The 13,825-nt window shown below is 66.9% G+C and overlaps 2 protein-coding genes across 4 annotated transcripts; one reads left to right on the top strand and one right to left on the bottom strand.

Moving 5' to 3' along the window:
- Nucleotides 1-602: 602 nt before the first annotated feature.
- On the bottom strand, nt 603-5,306 carry TOMM40L (translocase of outer mitochondrial membrane 40 like). 3 transcript variants are annotated; one of them, XM_054294979.1, is made up of 10 exons: nt 5,200-5,306; nt 4,891-4,958; nt 4,716-4,808; nt 4,048-4,149; nt 3,854-3,959; nt 2,534-2,656; nt 1,611-1,687; nt 1,411-1,513; nt 688-845; nt 603-629 (listed from the first exon to the last, which is right to left on the bottom strand). In XM_054294979.1, the coding sequence occupies exons 1-9, from the start codon at nt 5,285-5,287 to the stop codon at nt 706-708; spliced, it is 900 nt and encodes a 299-aa protein (XP_054150954.1). In that variant the 5' UTR covers nt 5,288-5,306; the 3' UTR covers nt 603-629; nt 688-705. The 3 variants fall into 3 exon arrangements, with proteins under 3 accessions (XP_054150954.1, XP_054150952.1, XP_054150955.1); XM_054294977.1 differs by lacking the exon at nt 603-629 and having other exon boundaries at nt 670-845; XM_054294980.1 differs by lacking the exons at nt 603-629; nt 2,534-2,656 and having other exon boundaries at nt 670-845.
- Nucleotides 5,307-9,737: 4,431 nt separating this feature from the next.
- On the top strand, nt 9,738-13,825 carry UFC1 (ubiquitin-fold modifier conjugating enzyme 1). The gene is made up of 6 exons (XM_054294986.1): nt 9,738-9,860; nt 10,681-10,748; nt 11,984-12,047; nt 12,130-12,206; nt 13,029-13,119; nt 13,707-13,825. The coding sequence occupies exons 1-6, from the start codon at nt 9,738-9,740 to the stop codon at nt 13,776-13,778; spliced, it is 495 nt and encodes a 164-aa protein (XP_054150961.1). The 3' UTR covers nt 13,779-13,825.

The raw sequence follows: 13,825 nt of genomic DNA, 5'->3' as shown, positions 1-13,825 counted from the left end.
AGAGAGTGGCACTGGGGACAATGGGGACCCCCAGCTCCCCCCGTGGCGCTGTCACTCGCTGTCCCCAGCCCGCCGTGTCCCCGCTGTCCCTGTGGCACCTGCACGGCCTGGCCTGGCAGCTCCCTGAGCAGGACGGTGCCACCACACGCTGTCCCCGTGTCCCTGCTGTCCTGTCGCTGCTATCCCCACTGTCCCTGTGTCCCTGCTGTCCTGTCCCTGCTGTCCCTGCTGTCCCCACTGTGCCATCCCCACTGTCCTGTGTCTGTTGTCCTGTCCCTGCTGTCTCCACTGTCCCCGCTGTCCCTGCTATCCTGTCCCTGCTGTCCCCACTGTCCCCTGTCCCCACTGTCTTGTCCTCCTGTCCCAGCTGTCCCCAGTGTCCCTGCTGTCCCTCTGTCCTGTCCCCTCTGTCCTGTTCCTTCTGACCCATCCCTGCTGTCCCCTCTGTCCTGTCCCCCCTGTGCCTGCTGTCCCTCTGTCCTGTCCCTGCTGTGCCCTCTGTCCTGTCCCTGCTGTCCCCTGTCCCTGCTGTCCCCTCTGTCCCATCCCCACTGTCCTGCCCCCACTGTCCTGTCCCTGCTGTCCCCCCTGTCCTGTCCCTGCTGTCCCTGCTGTCCCTGCTGTCCCTGTCCCTGCTATCCCTGCTTTCCTGTCCCTGCTGTCCCTGTCCCCCCTGTCCTGTCCCTGCTGTCCCTGTCCCCGGGCTCATCCCACGGTGACGGTGAAGCCGCAGTGGAAGCGGCTCCTGCAGTGGTTCAGGAACGCTCCCAGCGCCAGCGTCACCGGCAGCGGCGGCAGCTTCTTCTCCAGGACCCCCCCCACGCTCCAGTTGCTGTCCAGGAGCCCTGCGGGGACAGGGGACACTCAGTGACACCGGCAGGGGACACGAGGACACCTGAGTGACACCAGAAGGTGACACAGGGACACCTGAGTGACACCGGCAGGGGACACGGGGACACCTGAGAGACACCAGTAGGGGACACGGGGACACCTGAGTGACACTGGCAGAGGACACAGGGACACCTGAGTGACACCGGCAGGGGACATGGGGACACCTGAGTGCCAGGTAACAGTGAGGACACTTGAGTGACACAAGCAGGGGACACAGGGACACCCGAGTGACACCGGCAGGGCACACGGGGACACCTGAGTGCCAGGTGACAGTGGGGACACCTGAGTGACACGAGCAGGGGACACAGGGACACCTGAGTGACACCGGCAGGTGACAGCAGAGACACCTGAGTGACACTGGCAGGTGACAGAGGGGACACCTGAGGTGGGGACACCTGAGTGCCACCAGCTGGTGACAGTGGGGACACTGAGTGCCCCTGGCAGGTGCCAGTGGCCAGGAGGGGACACTAAGGGGACACGAAGGGGACACTAAGGGGACACGAAGGGGACAGTGCCCACCTCTGAAGACGGCGTTGGCCCCGGGCAGGGTGAGCTGGTAGCCGAAGGTGAAGGTGCTCTCCTGCAAACGCGTGTTGGCCTCCAGCTCCACACCCACCTGCACCTGTGGGGACATTGTGGGGACACCGTGGCGACAGTGGGGATAGCGGGGACACCAGGGGACAGTGGGGACACTGTGGGGGACATGTGGGGACACGCACCTGCTCGTTGGCCCGGTGGTAGTAGCTGGCGTGGGCTCCTCCATAGCCCACGTTGAGCGTTGTCACCCAGTTTGGGGCTGCGACAGAGAGAGGTAATGTCCCCACGGGTCCCCAAGGTGTCCCCAAGGCATCCCCAAGGTGTCCCCAAGGTGTGCCTGAGGCATCTCCAGGTGTCCCCAAGTGTTCCCAGGTGTCCCTAGGGTGTCCCAGAGGTGTTCCTGAGGCCTCCCCAGGTCTCCGCAAGCTGTCTCCAGGTTTCCTGAGATGTCCCTGAGATGTCCCCAGATGTCCCCAGGTATCCCCCAGGTGTCCCCCAGGTGTCTGCAGGCATCCCCAGCTGTTGCCATCTGTCCCCATCAGTCCCCATCAGTCCCATCTGTCCCTGTTTGTCTTCATCTGTCCTGTCTGTCCCTGCTATCCCCACCAGTGCCAGATGTCCCCAGCTGTCCCCAAGGTGTCCCAGCTGCCCCCATCCGTCCCCATCTGTGCCCTGCTATCCCCATCAGTCCCACCTGTCCCATCAGTCCCATGAATCCCATCTGTCCCCAAGGTGTCCCATCTGCCTCCAGGTGTCCCCAGGTGTCCCATCTGTCCCCATCAGTCCCCAGTGTGTCCCATCTGTCCCCAGTGTGTCTCATCTGTCCCCAGTGTGTCCCCATCAGTCCCATCTGTCCCTGTGTCCCCATCTATCCCCATCTGTCCCCAAGTGTCCCCTCTGTCCCCAGTGTCCCCAAGTGTCCCCACCTGTCCCCAGGTGTTCCATCCGTCTCTATCTGTCCCCAATATGTCCCATCAGTCCCCAGGTGTCCCCAGGTGTTCCATCTGTCCCCAATGTGTCCCCAGTGTGTCCCATCAGTCCCCTGGTGTCCCATCTGTCCCCAGTGTGTCCCCAGGTGTCCCCAGGTGTCCCCAGGTGTCCGTACCCGAGTATTTCCCGGCCAGGGTGAGGATGGCTCCCTCCTCCCCGGGCCGCCGGTGGTACACGAGCTCCCCGCCCAGCACCAGGCGGGCGGTGACGCTCTGCAGGAAATGTGCCACCACGATCACTGCGGGGACAGCGGGGACAGCCGCGCCTCAGACGGGGCCCTGGGGCCGGGTGGGGCTGGGGTGGGGCTGGGGTGGGGCTGAGTGGGGCGGGGCTGGGCCAGTGGCCCTGGGGTGGGGCAGGGGCGGGGCTGGGGCGGTGTCCCCAGGGCGGGGCTGGGGCGGTGTCCCCAGGGTGGGGCTGGGGCTGGGCAGGGCTGGGTGGGGCCAGGGACAGTCTCAGCCATGTCCCCAGGGCGGGGCCAGGGCAGAGTCCTCAGGGCGGGGCAGGGCTGGGCGGTGTCCCCCGGGTGGGGCAGGGCGGGGTCGGGGTGATGTCCCCAGGGTCACACAGGGCCGGGCACACTCTCAGCAGTGTCCCCAGTGCCAGGTGTGTCTGGGGCGGTGTCCCTAGGGTCACACAGGGCCAGGCACAATCCCAGCAGTGTCCCCAGGGCTGGGTGGAGCTGGGGCGGTGTCCCCAGAGTCACACAGGGCCAGGCACACTCTCAGCAGTGTCCCCAAGGTCAGGTGGGCCCGGGCACAATCTCAGCAGTGTCCCCAGGGCTGGGTGGAGACAGGGCGGTGTCCCCAGGGTCAGGAGGGCCTGGGCACAGTCTCAGCAGTGTCCCCAAGATCAGGCAGGGCCGGGCACAGTCTCAGATGTGTCCCCAGGGCCAGGTGTGTCCAGGGCGGTGTCACCGGGATCAGGGCAGGGCTGGGCACACTCTCAGCAGTGTCCCCAGGGCCAGGCACACTCTCAGCAGTGTCCCCAGGGTCACACAGGCCCGGGCACACTCTCAGCTGTGTCCCCAGGGTCACACAGGGCCGGGTACACTCTCAGCAGTGTCCCCAGGGCCGGGCACACTCTCAGCAGTGTCCCCAGGGTCACACAGGGCCGGGCACACTCTCAGCAGTGTCCCCAGGGCCGGGCACACTCTCAGCAGTGTCCCCAGGGTCACACAGGGCCGGGCACACTCTCAGCAGTGTCCCCAGGGTCACACAGGCCCGGGCACACTCTCAGCAGTGTCCCCAGGGCCGGGAACACTCTCAGCAGTGTCCCCAGGGCTGGGTGTCCCCAGGGTGGTGTCCCCAGGGTCACACAGGGCCGGGCACACTCTCAGCAGTGTCCCCAGGGCCAGGTACACTCTCAGCTGTGTCCCCAGGGCCAGGCACACTCTCAGCAGTGTCCCCAGGGTCACACAGGGCCGGGCACTCACCGGAGCCGCCCAGCAGGTCGGGGTTGCCCAGGGTCAGCGTGGCCGTGCAGTCCTCGCCCCGGTACTCGCCGTCGAACTGCCACGTCACAAACTTGGCCTGGTGCGTCTGGGGACGGGGGACAGGGACAGCGCTGCTGGTGGCACCGGGGGGCGGGCAGGGAGCGGCTGGCACGGGCGTGGCACCCCCGGCTCACCTGGAACACGGCCTTGGCACGGAGGTGGTCGCCCAGCAGGTGCAGGGCCTGGGCATTGAGGCTGCCACTGCTGTCCATGTCCCCGAGCAGCGTGGGGAACACCTGGGGACAGCACAGGGCATGGGGACAGGGCATGGGGACAGGGGATGGGGACAGGGGACAGGGGAACACCTCGGGACAACACAGGGCATGGGGACAGGGGGACAGGGACAGGGGACACCTGCGGACAGCACAGGGCATGGGGACAGAGACAGAGGACAAGGGAACACCTGGGGACAGGGGGACACAGGGACAGGGGGACACAGGGCCACCACCAAGCGCCCCTGGGGCTGGCTGGGACCTGGCACTGTGGCCATGGTGAGGCCACCAACAAGCCCAGGGCCACCTGGGGCCACCAGGGCCACCAATGACCCCAAAATCACTGATGACCACAAGGCCACCAATGACCCCGGGGTCACCTGGGACCCCCCCTCACCCGAGGGCCACCCACATCCCTGAAGCCACCAGTGACCCCAGGGCCACTCTGAGGCCACCAACCCCCTCAGGGCCACCAACCACCCTTGGATGGCCAAAGTGACCCGCTGATGGCCTGGGGGTGACCATGAGGCTCCAGACCGGGTGACACCCCCTGTGCCACCCCCTCAGGCCGGTGGCACCCGCGCTGTCACCTCGGTGGGCCCCAGCTGGCGGTCCCCCACGAAGGTGGCGTTGAAGCGGTAGCCGGAGGGGCCCAGGGTGCTCATGTGCACCGTGTGTGTCACCTGCGGGGACAGGGACAGTCACAGGGGACAGGGACAGCGCGGGGGGCATCCCACAGGTGTCCCCAGGTGTCCCCTGCCCCACCTGGAAGTGGCTGCTCAGGGTCTTGGTGACGATCAGCTTCACCCCCTCCATCTGCGGCGGGAACACCTCTGGGGGGACACGGCTGTCACCCCTGGGGACACGGCTGTCACCCCCAGGAATGGCTGTCACCCCCCAGGTGACACCCCCAGCCCCGTTTTGGGGACAGCACTGACACCCCCGGGCCAGCCCCCCAGGGGACACCGCTGCCACCCCCGCTGTCCCCTCCTCACCCCAGTGTCCCCTCAGCCCCTGTGTCCCCCCTCAGCCCCGCTGTCCCCCCGCGCTCCCCCGCCGTCCCCGTCCCCGCACCTTTGCAGAGCCGGTGCAACTCATCGAAGCTGCCGGGGTTGCCGCGGGGCTGGGCCCGGCGCGGGGCCCGGCCCTCGGCGTTGCCCATGGCCCCTCACGGGCCCCCGCCGGCCGCCGCCATCGCGGGCGGCGCCGCCCGGAGCGCCTTCAGGGGGGGCGCCGCCGCCATCTTGGCTGCGGGCAACGGGCGCCTCTCATTGGCTGAGCCGGGAGGGCGGGGCAGCGCCGGAATGCGACCCCTCCGGCAACCTGGACCCGAGCGGCGATGTTCCGTAGCGGGAGCGTTCCGCGCCACCCTCCTGTCCCCAAATCCCCAAATCCCGAGTGTCCCCAAATCCCCATATCCCGAGTGTCCCCAAACCCCCGCGTGTCCCCAAATCCCGCGTGTCCCCAAATATTGCTGTCCCCCAATCCCGAGTGTCCCCAAACCCCCGCGTGTCCCCAAATCCTCGCGTGTGTGCCCAAACCCCCGCTGTCCCCAAATCTGGACCCCCCCCCATGACCCCTCCCCACCTCGCTGTCCCCTCCCTGTCCCCTCTGTCGCTATCACCCCACTGTCCCCTCCCCGCGCCACCCCCCGTGTCCCCTGCCTGTCCCCATCCCCGCAGTGACCGGGGGGACTCCGACCTTTGTCCCCGGTGCCACCCCCGCCCTTTGCCCCCGCGTCCCCAGCCCGGTGGGGGTCGGTGACACCGCGGGCGACAACCTTCGGCCCTTGGGGGCAGGGGGGGACAGCAGGGGACAGGAGGGGACAGCAGGGGACAGGGCCCCCCCGCGCTGCCCCTCGGCCCCGCCGTGTTTGCCCGGGGGGGGCGGGATCGGCATAAAAACGGGGCCGGGGGAGGGGAGACCCCAAAACTGCAGCGACACCGGAGAGGTGAGGGGACAGCGGGGGACAGGAGGGGACAGGGACAGGGGACAGGGACAGGGAGAGGGCAGGGACAGGGGGGAAGGATTGGGATTGGGGACAAGGTATGGGGACAAGGTATGGGGACAGGGATGGGGGAGAGGGACAGAGGACAAGGATTGGGGACAAGGAGGGGACAGGGGACAGGGATTGGGGACAGGGGACAGGGACTGGGGACAGGGACAGGGATGGGGAGAGGGACTGGGGACACAGAGGGGACAGCGGACGCGGGATTGAGACTGGGGACAGGGACTGGGGACATAAAGGGGCCAGGGAGAGGGAAGGGGACAGGGACAGGAATGGAGACAAGAGACAAGGAGGGGACAGGGGCAGGGATTTGGGGACAGGGAGAGGGACGAGGACAGGGGAAACGGGGACAGGGATTGGGATTTGGGGCAGGGATTGGGATTTGGGACACAGAGGGGACAGGGACGGGGACAGGGAGGGACGGGGGCAGGGATTTGGGGACAAAGAGAGGGAGAGGGATGGGGGACAGGAACTGGGATTGGGATTTGGGGCAGGGATTGCGGTGTGGGGTTGGAATTGGAAACTGGGGTCAGGATTGGGCGTAGGGCTGCGATTGGGATTTGGGGTTCGGATTGGATTGGGGTGTAGGGCTGGGATTGGGGTGTGGGTCAGAATTGGGGTGTGGGGTCAGGATTGGGGTGTAGGGCTGGGATTGGGGTGTGTGTCAGGATTGGTATTAGGGGCTAGGGGCAGTTTTGGGGTGGGATAAGGGGAGAACAGAGCGTGGGGCTGGGTGGGGACAGTGGGCCAGGGATGTGGGGCTGTGGGTTAGGAATGGGGCTGGAGGTTTCTCTGGGGCAGGAATGGGGTGGGATGGGTCTGGAAGTTTTTATGGGGCTGGGATGGGATGCGATCCATGGGATGGGGCTGGAAGTTTCTATGGGGTTGGAAGGTTTTATGGGGCTGGAATGGGACGGGATGGGGCAGGGTTGGAAGTTTCTATGGGGCGGGAAACTCCTGTGGGCCTGGAAGTTTTTATGATCCTGGAATGGGATGGGATGGGATTAATGGAATGGGATGGGGCTGGAAGTTTCTATAGGGCTGGAAGTTTTAATGGGGCAGGAATGGGATGGGATAGGGCTGGAAATTTTCATTGGGTTGCGATAGGATAGGATTAATGGGATGGGACGGGGCTGGAAGTTTCTATGGGGCTGGGATGGGATGGGATCCCTGGGATGGGTCTGGAAGTTTCTATGGGGTTGGGATGGGGTGGGATGGGATTTATGGGATGGGATGGGGCTGGAAGTTTCTATAGGGCTGGAATGGGATTTATGGGATGGGATGGGGCTGGCAGTTTCTATGGGGTTGGGACGGGATGGGCTGGCATCTCCGTGGGGACACAAGTGCCACCTGTCCCCGCGGTGTCCCCGCCGTGTCCCGCAGCCATGCCGCTGCCGGTGCTGGCCCTGCTGCTGCTGCTGCTCGCCGCCCGCCCCGGGGCCGCGCTGCCCGGGCAGGACGGGCCGGGGCAGCCCCCGGAGGAGCCCCCGGAGGAGCCCCCGGAGGAGCCCGCGGGCAGCGCGGATTTCCTGAGCCGGCAGCTGCAGAGCCTGAGCGAGCTGGTGAGCAGAGAGCTGCCCCCGCAGCTGCGGCCCCAGGAGCTGCGCGCACAGGCCGGGTACGGGGGCGGGACCCCTCCCCAATTCCGGGACCCCTCCCCAATTCCAGAACCCTCCCCAATTCCAGAACGCCACCTGGGACCCCTCCCCATTCCGGAACGCTCCCTGGGACCTCTCCCCAGTTCCGGAACCCTGCCCGGGACCCCTCCCCAATTCCGGGACCCCTCCCCAATTCCAGAACCCTGCCCGGGACCCCTCCCCAATTCCAGAACCCTCCCCAATTCCAGAACCCCGCCCGGGACCCCTACCCAATTCCAGAACCCTCCCCAATTCCGGAACCCTCCCCGGGACCCCTCCCCACTCGGGACCCCTCCCCAATTCCAGAACCCTCCCCAATTCCGGAACCCGCCCCAGGACCCCTCCCCATTCCGGGACCCTGCCCGGGACCCCCTCCCCATTCCAGGACCCCTCCCCACTCGGGACCCCTCCCCATTCCAGAACCCTTCCCGGGACCCCTCCCCATTCCGGAACCCTGCCCGGAACCCTGCCCGGGACCCCTCCCCAATTCCAGAACCCTCCTCTCCTCGGGACCCCTCCCCCGCCCCCTCCTCACCCGGGACCCCTCCCCTCCCTTCCTGAGACCCCTCCTCGAGACCCTCTTGGGACCCCTCCCCTCCTTCCCGTGACCTCCCCCCTTTCTGGGACCCCCTCTCTGGGACCCCTCCTTTCCCCTGGGACCCCTCCCGTGACCCTCCCGGGACCCCTCCCCTCTCTGGGACCCCTCCCCATCCCCGCTGACCCCCCCGGTGCCCCCCAGGCTGTACCTGGAGCGCGCTAACAAGCAGCTGGAGCCGCTGGCCCGGGAGCTGCAGAACAACGTGCTGGGGCTGTTCTCGTCCCTGCTGGGGCTGCGCCGGGCCGAGACCCCCGAGACCCCCTGAGAGACCCGGGGGGGCACCCCCGAGACCCCCTGAGAGCCCCACATGGACCTGGACTGAGCCCTGAGACCCGCAGGATGGGCCTGGACACAGCCCCGAGAGCCCCTGAGACCCCCACACGGACCCCAAATACAGCCCTGAGAGTCCCACATGGACCCCACTATGGCGCCGAGACCCCCACACGGACCCCAATATGGCCCTGAGATCCTGACATGGAGTCCAATAAAGCCCCAGGACCCCCTGAGACCCCCAGGATGGGCCCAGACACAGCCCAGGGACCCCCACCCCAGACCCCAACCCAGTCTTGACCCCATCCTAGGTACCCTGAGACCCCTCCCCAATCCAACCCAGAGCCCTGAGCCCATCACAGAACCCCAAATAAAGCCCTGAACCCCCCCCTGTGTCCTTGGAATTGGGGCTGGGGGATTCCCTGGGGCTATGGGGAGGGGTCTTTGGGGCTGTGGGGGTGTCAGTGGGGCTGGGGGGCGTTTCCGGGGTGTGGATGTCATTTGGGCTGGAGGAAATGTTGGGGGGTCCCTGGAGTTTTGAGGGGGGTCCCCATTGCTCTTTGGGGGGCTCGTCGTTGCTGGTTGGGGGGGGCGTTCCTTGGGGTGGTGGGGTCCCTGTTGCTGTTGGGGGGGGGTCCCTGAGGAGGGGGAGGTCCCTATTGCTATGAGGGGGTCCCTGGGCCTGTCGAGGGTCCCCATTGCTCTTTAGGGGGGTCCCCGTTGCTGTGGGGGGAGTCCCTCTTGCTATGGGGGGGTCTCTGAGGAGGGGGCAGTTCCTGAGGAGGGGGCGGTCCCTGTCACTGTGAGGGGGTCCCTGGGCCTGTTTTGGGGTCCCTGTCGCTGTTTGAGGGGGGTCCCTGATAAGGGGGCGGTCCCTGGACTGTGGGTGCCGCCCCCTCAGCCAAGCCCCGCCCACCTCCCCCCTCCTCTCTGCCCTCACTAAAAATGGCGGCGCCGCCTCACGCACCGTGCGTGCCCTCACCCAAAATGGCGGCAATGACGTCACCGCGCCCGCCACTCCCGCAGACAAGATGGCGGCCCCGTGCCGGGGTGGCGGCGTGACGTCAGTTCCGGCGGGGCGGCATGGCGGGGCCCGGCTATGGCGGACGCGGCGGCGCGGCGGGCGGTGGCGGAGCTGCCGCTGCTGCGGGCACCGGCGGGGCCGCGGGACCGCGAGGGCTGGGCCGAGCGGCTGCGAGAGGAGTACCGGGCGCTCATCCAGGTGCGTGCGTGGCGTTCCTCCCCTCACGGATCCCGCCTGGCCGTGCTTCCGTTCCGTCTCGGGGCTCTCCCGGCGTCTCAAATCCCTCCCGGTTTTCCCCTCGCGGTGTCGCTCCGGTGTTCCCCTGCTGCTCTGTTCCTCCTTCCAGACCACCCCCATGTGCCCGCCGGTGTCCCCCGGTGTCCCCTCGATACTCCCGGTGTCACCCCCCGGTCCCACCCAGTGTTCCCCCCATGAGTGCCCTCAATACTCCCGGCGTCCCTCAATCCCTCCCGGTGTCCCGTGTCACCCCCCTGGTGTCCCCTCAGTGCTCCCGGTGTCCCCCGGTGTTCCCTATCACACCCCTCTCTGTCCCCCGGTCCCTGCCGGTGTCCCCTCGATCCTCCCGGTGTCTCCCCAGTGTCCCCTGTCACCCCCCGGTGTCCCCCCTTGAGTCCCCTCAATACTCCCGGTGTCCTTCAATTCCTCCCGGTTTCCCTCCTCGATGTCCCCCGTCTTCCCCCGGTGTCCCCTCAATACTCCCGGTATCTCCACGGTGTCCCCTGTCACTCCCCGGTGTCCCCTCAATACTCCCGGTGTCCCCCCTGGTGTCCCCTGTCACCTCCCGGTGTCCCCCTGGTGTTCCCCGGTCTACCCCCGGTATACCCCCGGTGTCCCCTTGACACTCCCGGTGTCCCTCAATCCCTCCCGGTGTCACTCTGCGGGGTCCCCCCGTGAGTCCCCTCGATCCTCCTGGTGTCCCCTTGACACTCCTGGTGTCCCCCCTTTCCCGGTACCGGTGACTCCCCCGGTCCCGGTGACCCCCCCGGTGTCCCGGCAGTACGTGGAGAACAACAAACGGGCTGACACCGACTGGTTCCGCCTGGAGTCCAACCCTGAGGGCACCCGGTAAGAGGGGAGGGAGCACCGGGACCCCCCCCCGGGTCACACCGGGACCCCCCGGGATTGTCACAAACCCGCCCAGGGCAGCTCCGGTGTCCGTGGGGGGGGTCCCAGCACCGGGGGAGGGGTCCCGGGGGGCTCTGAAGGGTTTTGGGGGGATCCTGGGGGGATCTCAAGGGTTTTGGGGGGGTCCCAGAGGGGGTTCCCCCACGCTGAGGAGGTCCTGGGGGAGTCTTAGGGGGGGTCTGGGGGGTTTTGGGAGGATCCTGGGGGGCTCAGGGTTTTTGGGGGGGGGTCTTAGGAGGCGTCTGAGGGGTTTTGCGGGGGTCTGGGGGATTTGGGAGGGGGTCCTGAGGGGGGTCTGAAGGGTTTTGGGGGGTCCCAGAGGGGATTTCCCCCACACTGAGGGTCTTTTAGGGAGGGGTCTGAGGGGTTTTTGGGGGCTCAGGATTTTTTGGGGGGGGGTCTATAGGGGACGTCTGAGGGGTTTTGGGGGGTCTGGAGGGCTTTTAGAGGAGGGGGCTCCCCACGCTGAGGGGTCCCAGGAGTGTCTGAGGGGTTTTGGTGGGGGGGGGGGGTCACGGGTGAGTTTGAGGGGCTTTTTGGGGGGGGTTGAGAGTTTTTTGGGGGGTCCTGGGTGGGGTCCCGATGTGAGCCAGGAGGGGTCCTGGGGTCACTGAGGGGTTTTGGGGGGGGTCCCAGGAGGGTCCCAGGGTCAGTGAGTGGATTTGGGGGGGGGTCTTGGGGTCAGTGAGAGGTTTTGGGGGGAACCCAGAGAGGGTCTGAGGGTCTTTGGGGGGTCTCAGGGGTGTCTGAGGGGTTTTGGGGGGATCCCAGGGTCACTGAGGAGTTTTGGGGGGGGTCCCAGGGTGGTCCTGGGGTCACTGAGGGGTTCTGGAGGGATCTTGGGGGGGGGGTCCCAGGGTCCGTGAGTGGATTTAAGTGGGGGGGGGGGGTCTTGGGGTCAGTGAGAGGTTTTGGGGGGATCCCAGAGAGAGTCTGAGGGCCTTTGGGGGGTCTCAGGGGTGTCTGAGGGGTTTTGGGGGGGTCATGGGGGTCGCAGAGGGGTTTTGAGGAGGTCCCAGAGGTGTCTGAGGGGTTTTGGAGGGGTCTGAGGGGTATTGGGGGGGGTCCCAGGGTCACTGAGGGGTTTGGGGGGGTCCCAGGCTCACTCAAGGTTTTTGAGGGGGCAGTCATTGGGGAGTTTTGGGGGGTCACTGAGGGTCCCCCCATGTCCCCAGGTGGTCGGGCAGGTGCTGGTACATCCATGAGCTGCTCAAGTACGAGTTCAACATCGAGTTCGAGGTGAGGAGGGGTCTCGGGGGGGGTTTTTTGGGGGGGGTCTCAGGGGGGTTTTGGGGGTGCTGACCCCCCCCCGCCCCCCCAGATCCCGGTGACGTACCCGGGCACCGCCCCCGAAATCGCCATCCCCGAGCTGGACGGGAAAACAGCCAAGATGTACCGGTGAGGGGGGGTCTTGGGGGGGCTTTTTGGGGCGTTTGAGGGGGTCCCGAGGGATTTTGAGGGGCTTTTCAGGGGGTCTGAGGAGTTTTGGGGGGTCCTGGGGGATTTCTGGGGGGCTTTGAGGAGGTTTTGGGCATGGGAGGGGTCCTAGGGGGGCTTTGGGGGGATCCTGGGGGTGTTTAGGGGGGTCCTGAGACTCAGGAGAGTCTGGGAGGGGTCTTGGGGGGGTCTGGGAACAGTCCTGGGGAGAGTTTTGGGGGTCCTGGAGGTTGCTTGGGGGGGCTGGGGGGGGATCTGGGAGGGATCTGAGGGGTTTTTGGGGGGGGTCCCGGGGGAATTCGAGGTGTTTTGGGGGGGGGGGTCTGAGGAGTTTTGAGGGGTCCTGGGGTGGCTTAGGGGGGGGGGGGGTCTGGGTGGGGTCTTGGGGAGGGTTTTGGGGATTGGGGGGGGTCCAGGAAGGATCCTAGAGGGAACTTTGGGGGGGGTCCTGGGGCTCAAGGGGGGTCTGGGGGGGGTCCTGGGGAGGGTTTTGGGGATTGGGGAGAGGTTTGGAGGGGTCTTGGGGGGTCCTAGGGAGCCTGGGGGGGACTTGGGGAGGGGTCCTGGGACTCCAAGGGGTCCGGGAAGGGTCCTGGGGGAGCTTTGGGGGTCAGGGAGGGGTCGTAGGGGGGGGGGTTGGGGCTTGGGGGGGAGATTTGGAGGGGTCCTGAGGGGGTCCTGGGGCTCAGGGGGGATCTGGGACGGATCCTGGGGAGGATTTTGGGGGGTCTGAGGGTATTTGGGGGGTCCCAGGGGGGGTCTGACAGCTCTGTGCCCCCCCAGGGGGGGTAAGATCTGCCTCAGTGACCACTTCAAGCCGCTGTGGGCCAGGAACGTGCCCAAGTTCGGGCTGGCACACCTGATGGCACTGGGGGTGAGCACCGGGGGTGGCACACCCGGGGGTGGCACCGGGGAGGGGGGGACACGGGGGTGGCACTGGGGGTGGCACCGGGGGGCACCAGGAAGGGATTTGGGGGGTGCTGAGGAGGGGTCCTGGGGAGGGTTTTGGGGCTTGGGGTGGCACTGGGGTATGGGGGACACTGGGGGGGCGCTGTCACCTGTGTGGGGACAGCAGGGAGAGGGGACAATGGGGGCTCACCCCTGGGGGGGGGGGGGGGGGAGGGTGACGGGGGGGGCTGTCAGATTTTGGGGTGGGGGATGTGACACTAAGGGAGGGTGACACAATCTGGAGGGGTGACACTGGGGGGGGTGACACCCATAGAGGGGGTGTGACATTATGGGGGTTGTCACCCTTATGGAGGTGTGACACTGGGGGCGTGACACTCATATAGGGGGTGTGACACCAAGGGGGGTGGCACGTTCTGGGGATGTGACACTGAGGGGTGGGGGGGGTGACACATTTTGGGGGTGTGACACCAAGGGGGGGGGGTTTCACCTTTTCGGGGGGGGGGGTGTGGCACGTTCCAGATGTCCCCACCCCACTGACCCCTGTCCCCACAGCTGGGTCCATGGCTGGCCGTGGAGATCCCGGACCTGATCTCCAAAGGCCTCATCCAGCACAAGGACAAGTGACCAACCTGGGGGGACCTTGGGGGTCCCCCACCCCACTTTGGGGGTCT

This window comes from Melozone crissalis, unplaced genomic scaffold (assembly GCF_028551555.1).
Source record: "Melozone crissalis strain CALT ecotype California unplaced genomic scaffold, PUWL_Pcris_2 ptg000441l_1, whole genome shotgun sequence".
Lineage (NCBI taxonomy): Eukaryota > Metazoa > Chordata > Aves > Passeriformes > Passerellidae > Melozone > Melozone crissalis.
Note: the sequence above shows the minus strand (reverse complement) of the source record. Positions and strands in the feature narration are given on the sequence as shown.

Coding starts and splice junctions, on each gene's coding strand:
- TOMM40L (XM_054294979.1), bottom strand. CDS start 5,287: ATGGGCAACGCCGAGGGCCGGGCCCCGCGCCGGGCCCAGCCCCGCGGC. Junction 4,959..5,199: donor GTTGCACCGGCTCTGCAAAG/GTGCGGGGACGG, acceptor GTGTCCCCCCAG/AGGTGTTCCCGCCGCAGATG. Junction 846..1,410: donor GGCCAACGCCGTCTTCAGAG/GTGGGCACTGTC, acceptor CTGTCCCCGCAG/GGCTCCTGGACAGCAACTGG.
- UFC1 (XM_054294986.1), top strand. CDS start 9,738: ATGGCGGACGCGGCGGCGCGGCGGGCGGTGGCGGAGCTGCCGCTGCTG. Junction 9,861..10,680: donor AGTACCGGGCGCTCATCCAG/GTGCGTGCGTGG, acceptor GTGTCCCGGCAG/TACGTGGAGAACAACAAACG. Junction 10,749..11,983: donor TCCAACCCTGAGGGCACCCG/GTAAGAGGGGAG, acceptor CCATGTCCCCAG/GTGGTCGGGCAGGTGCTGGT.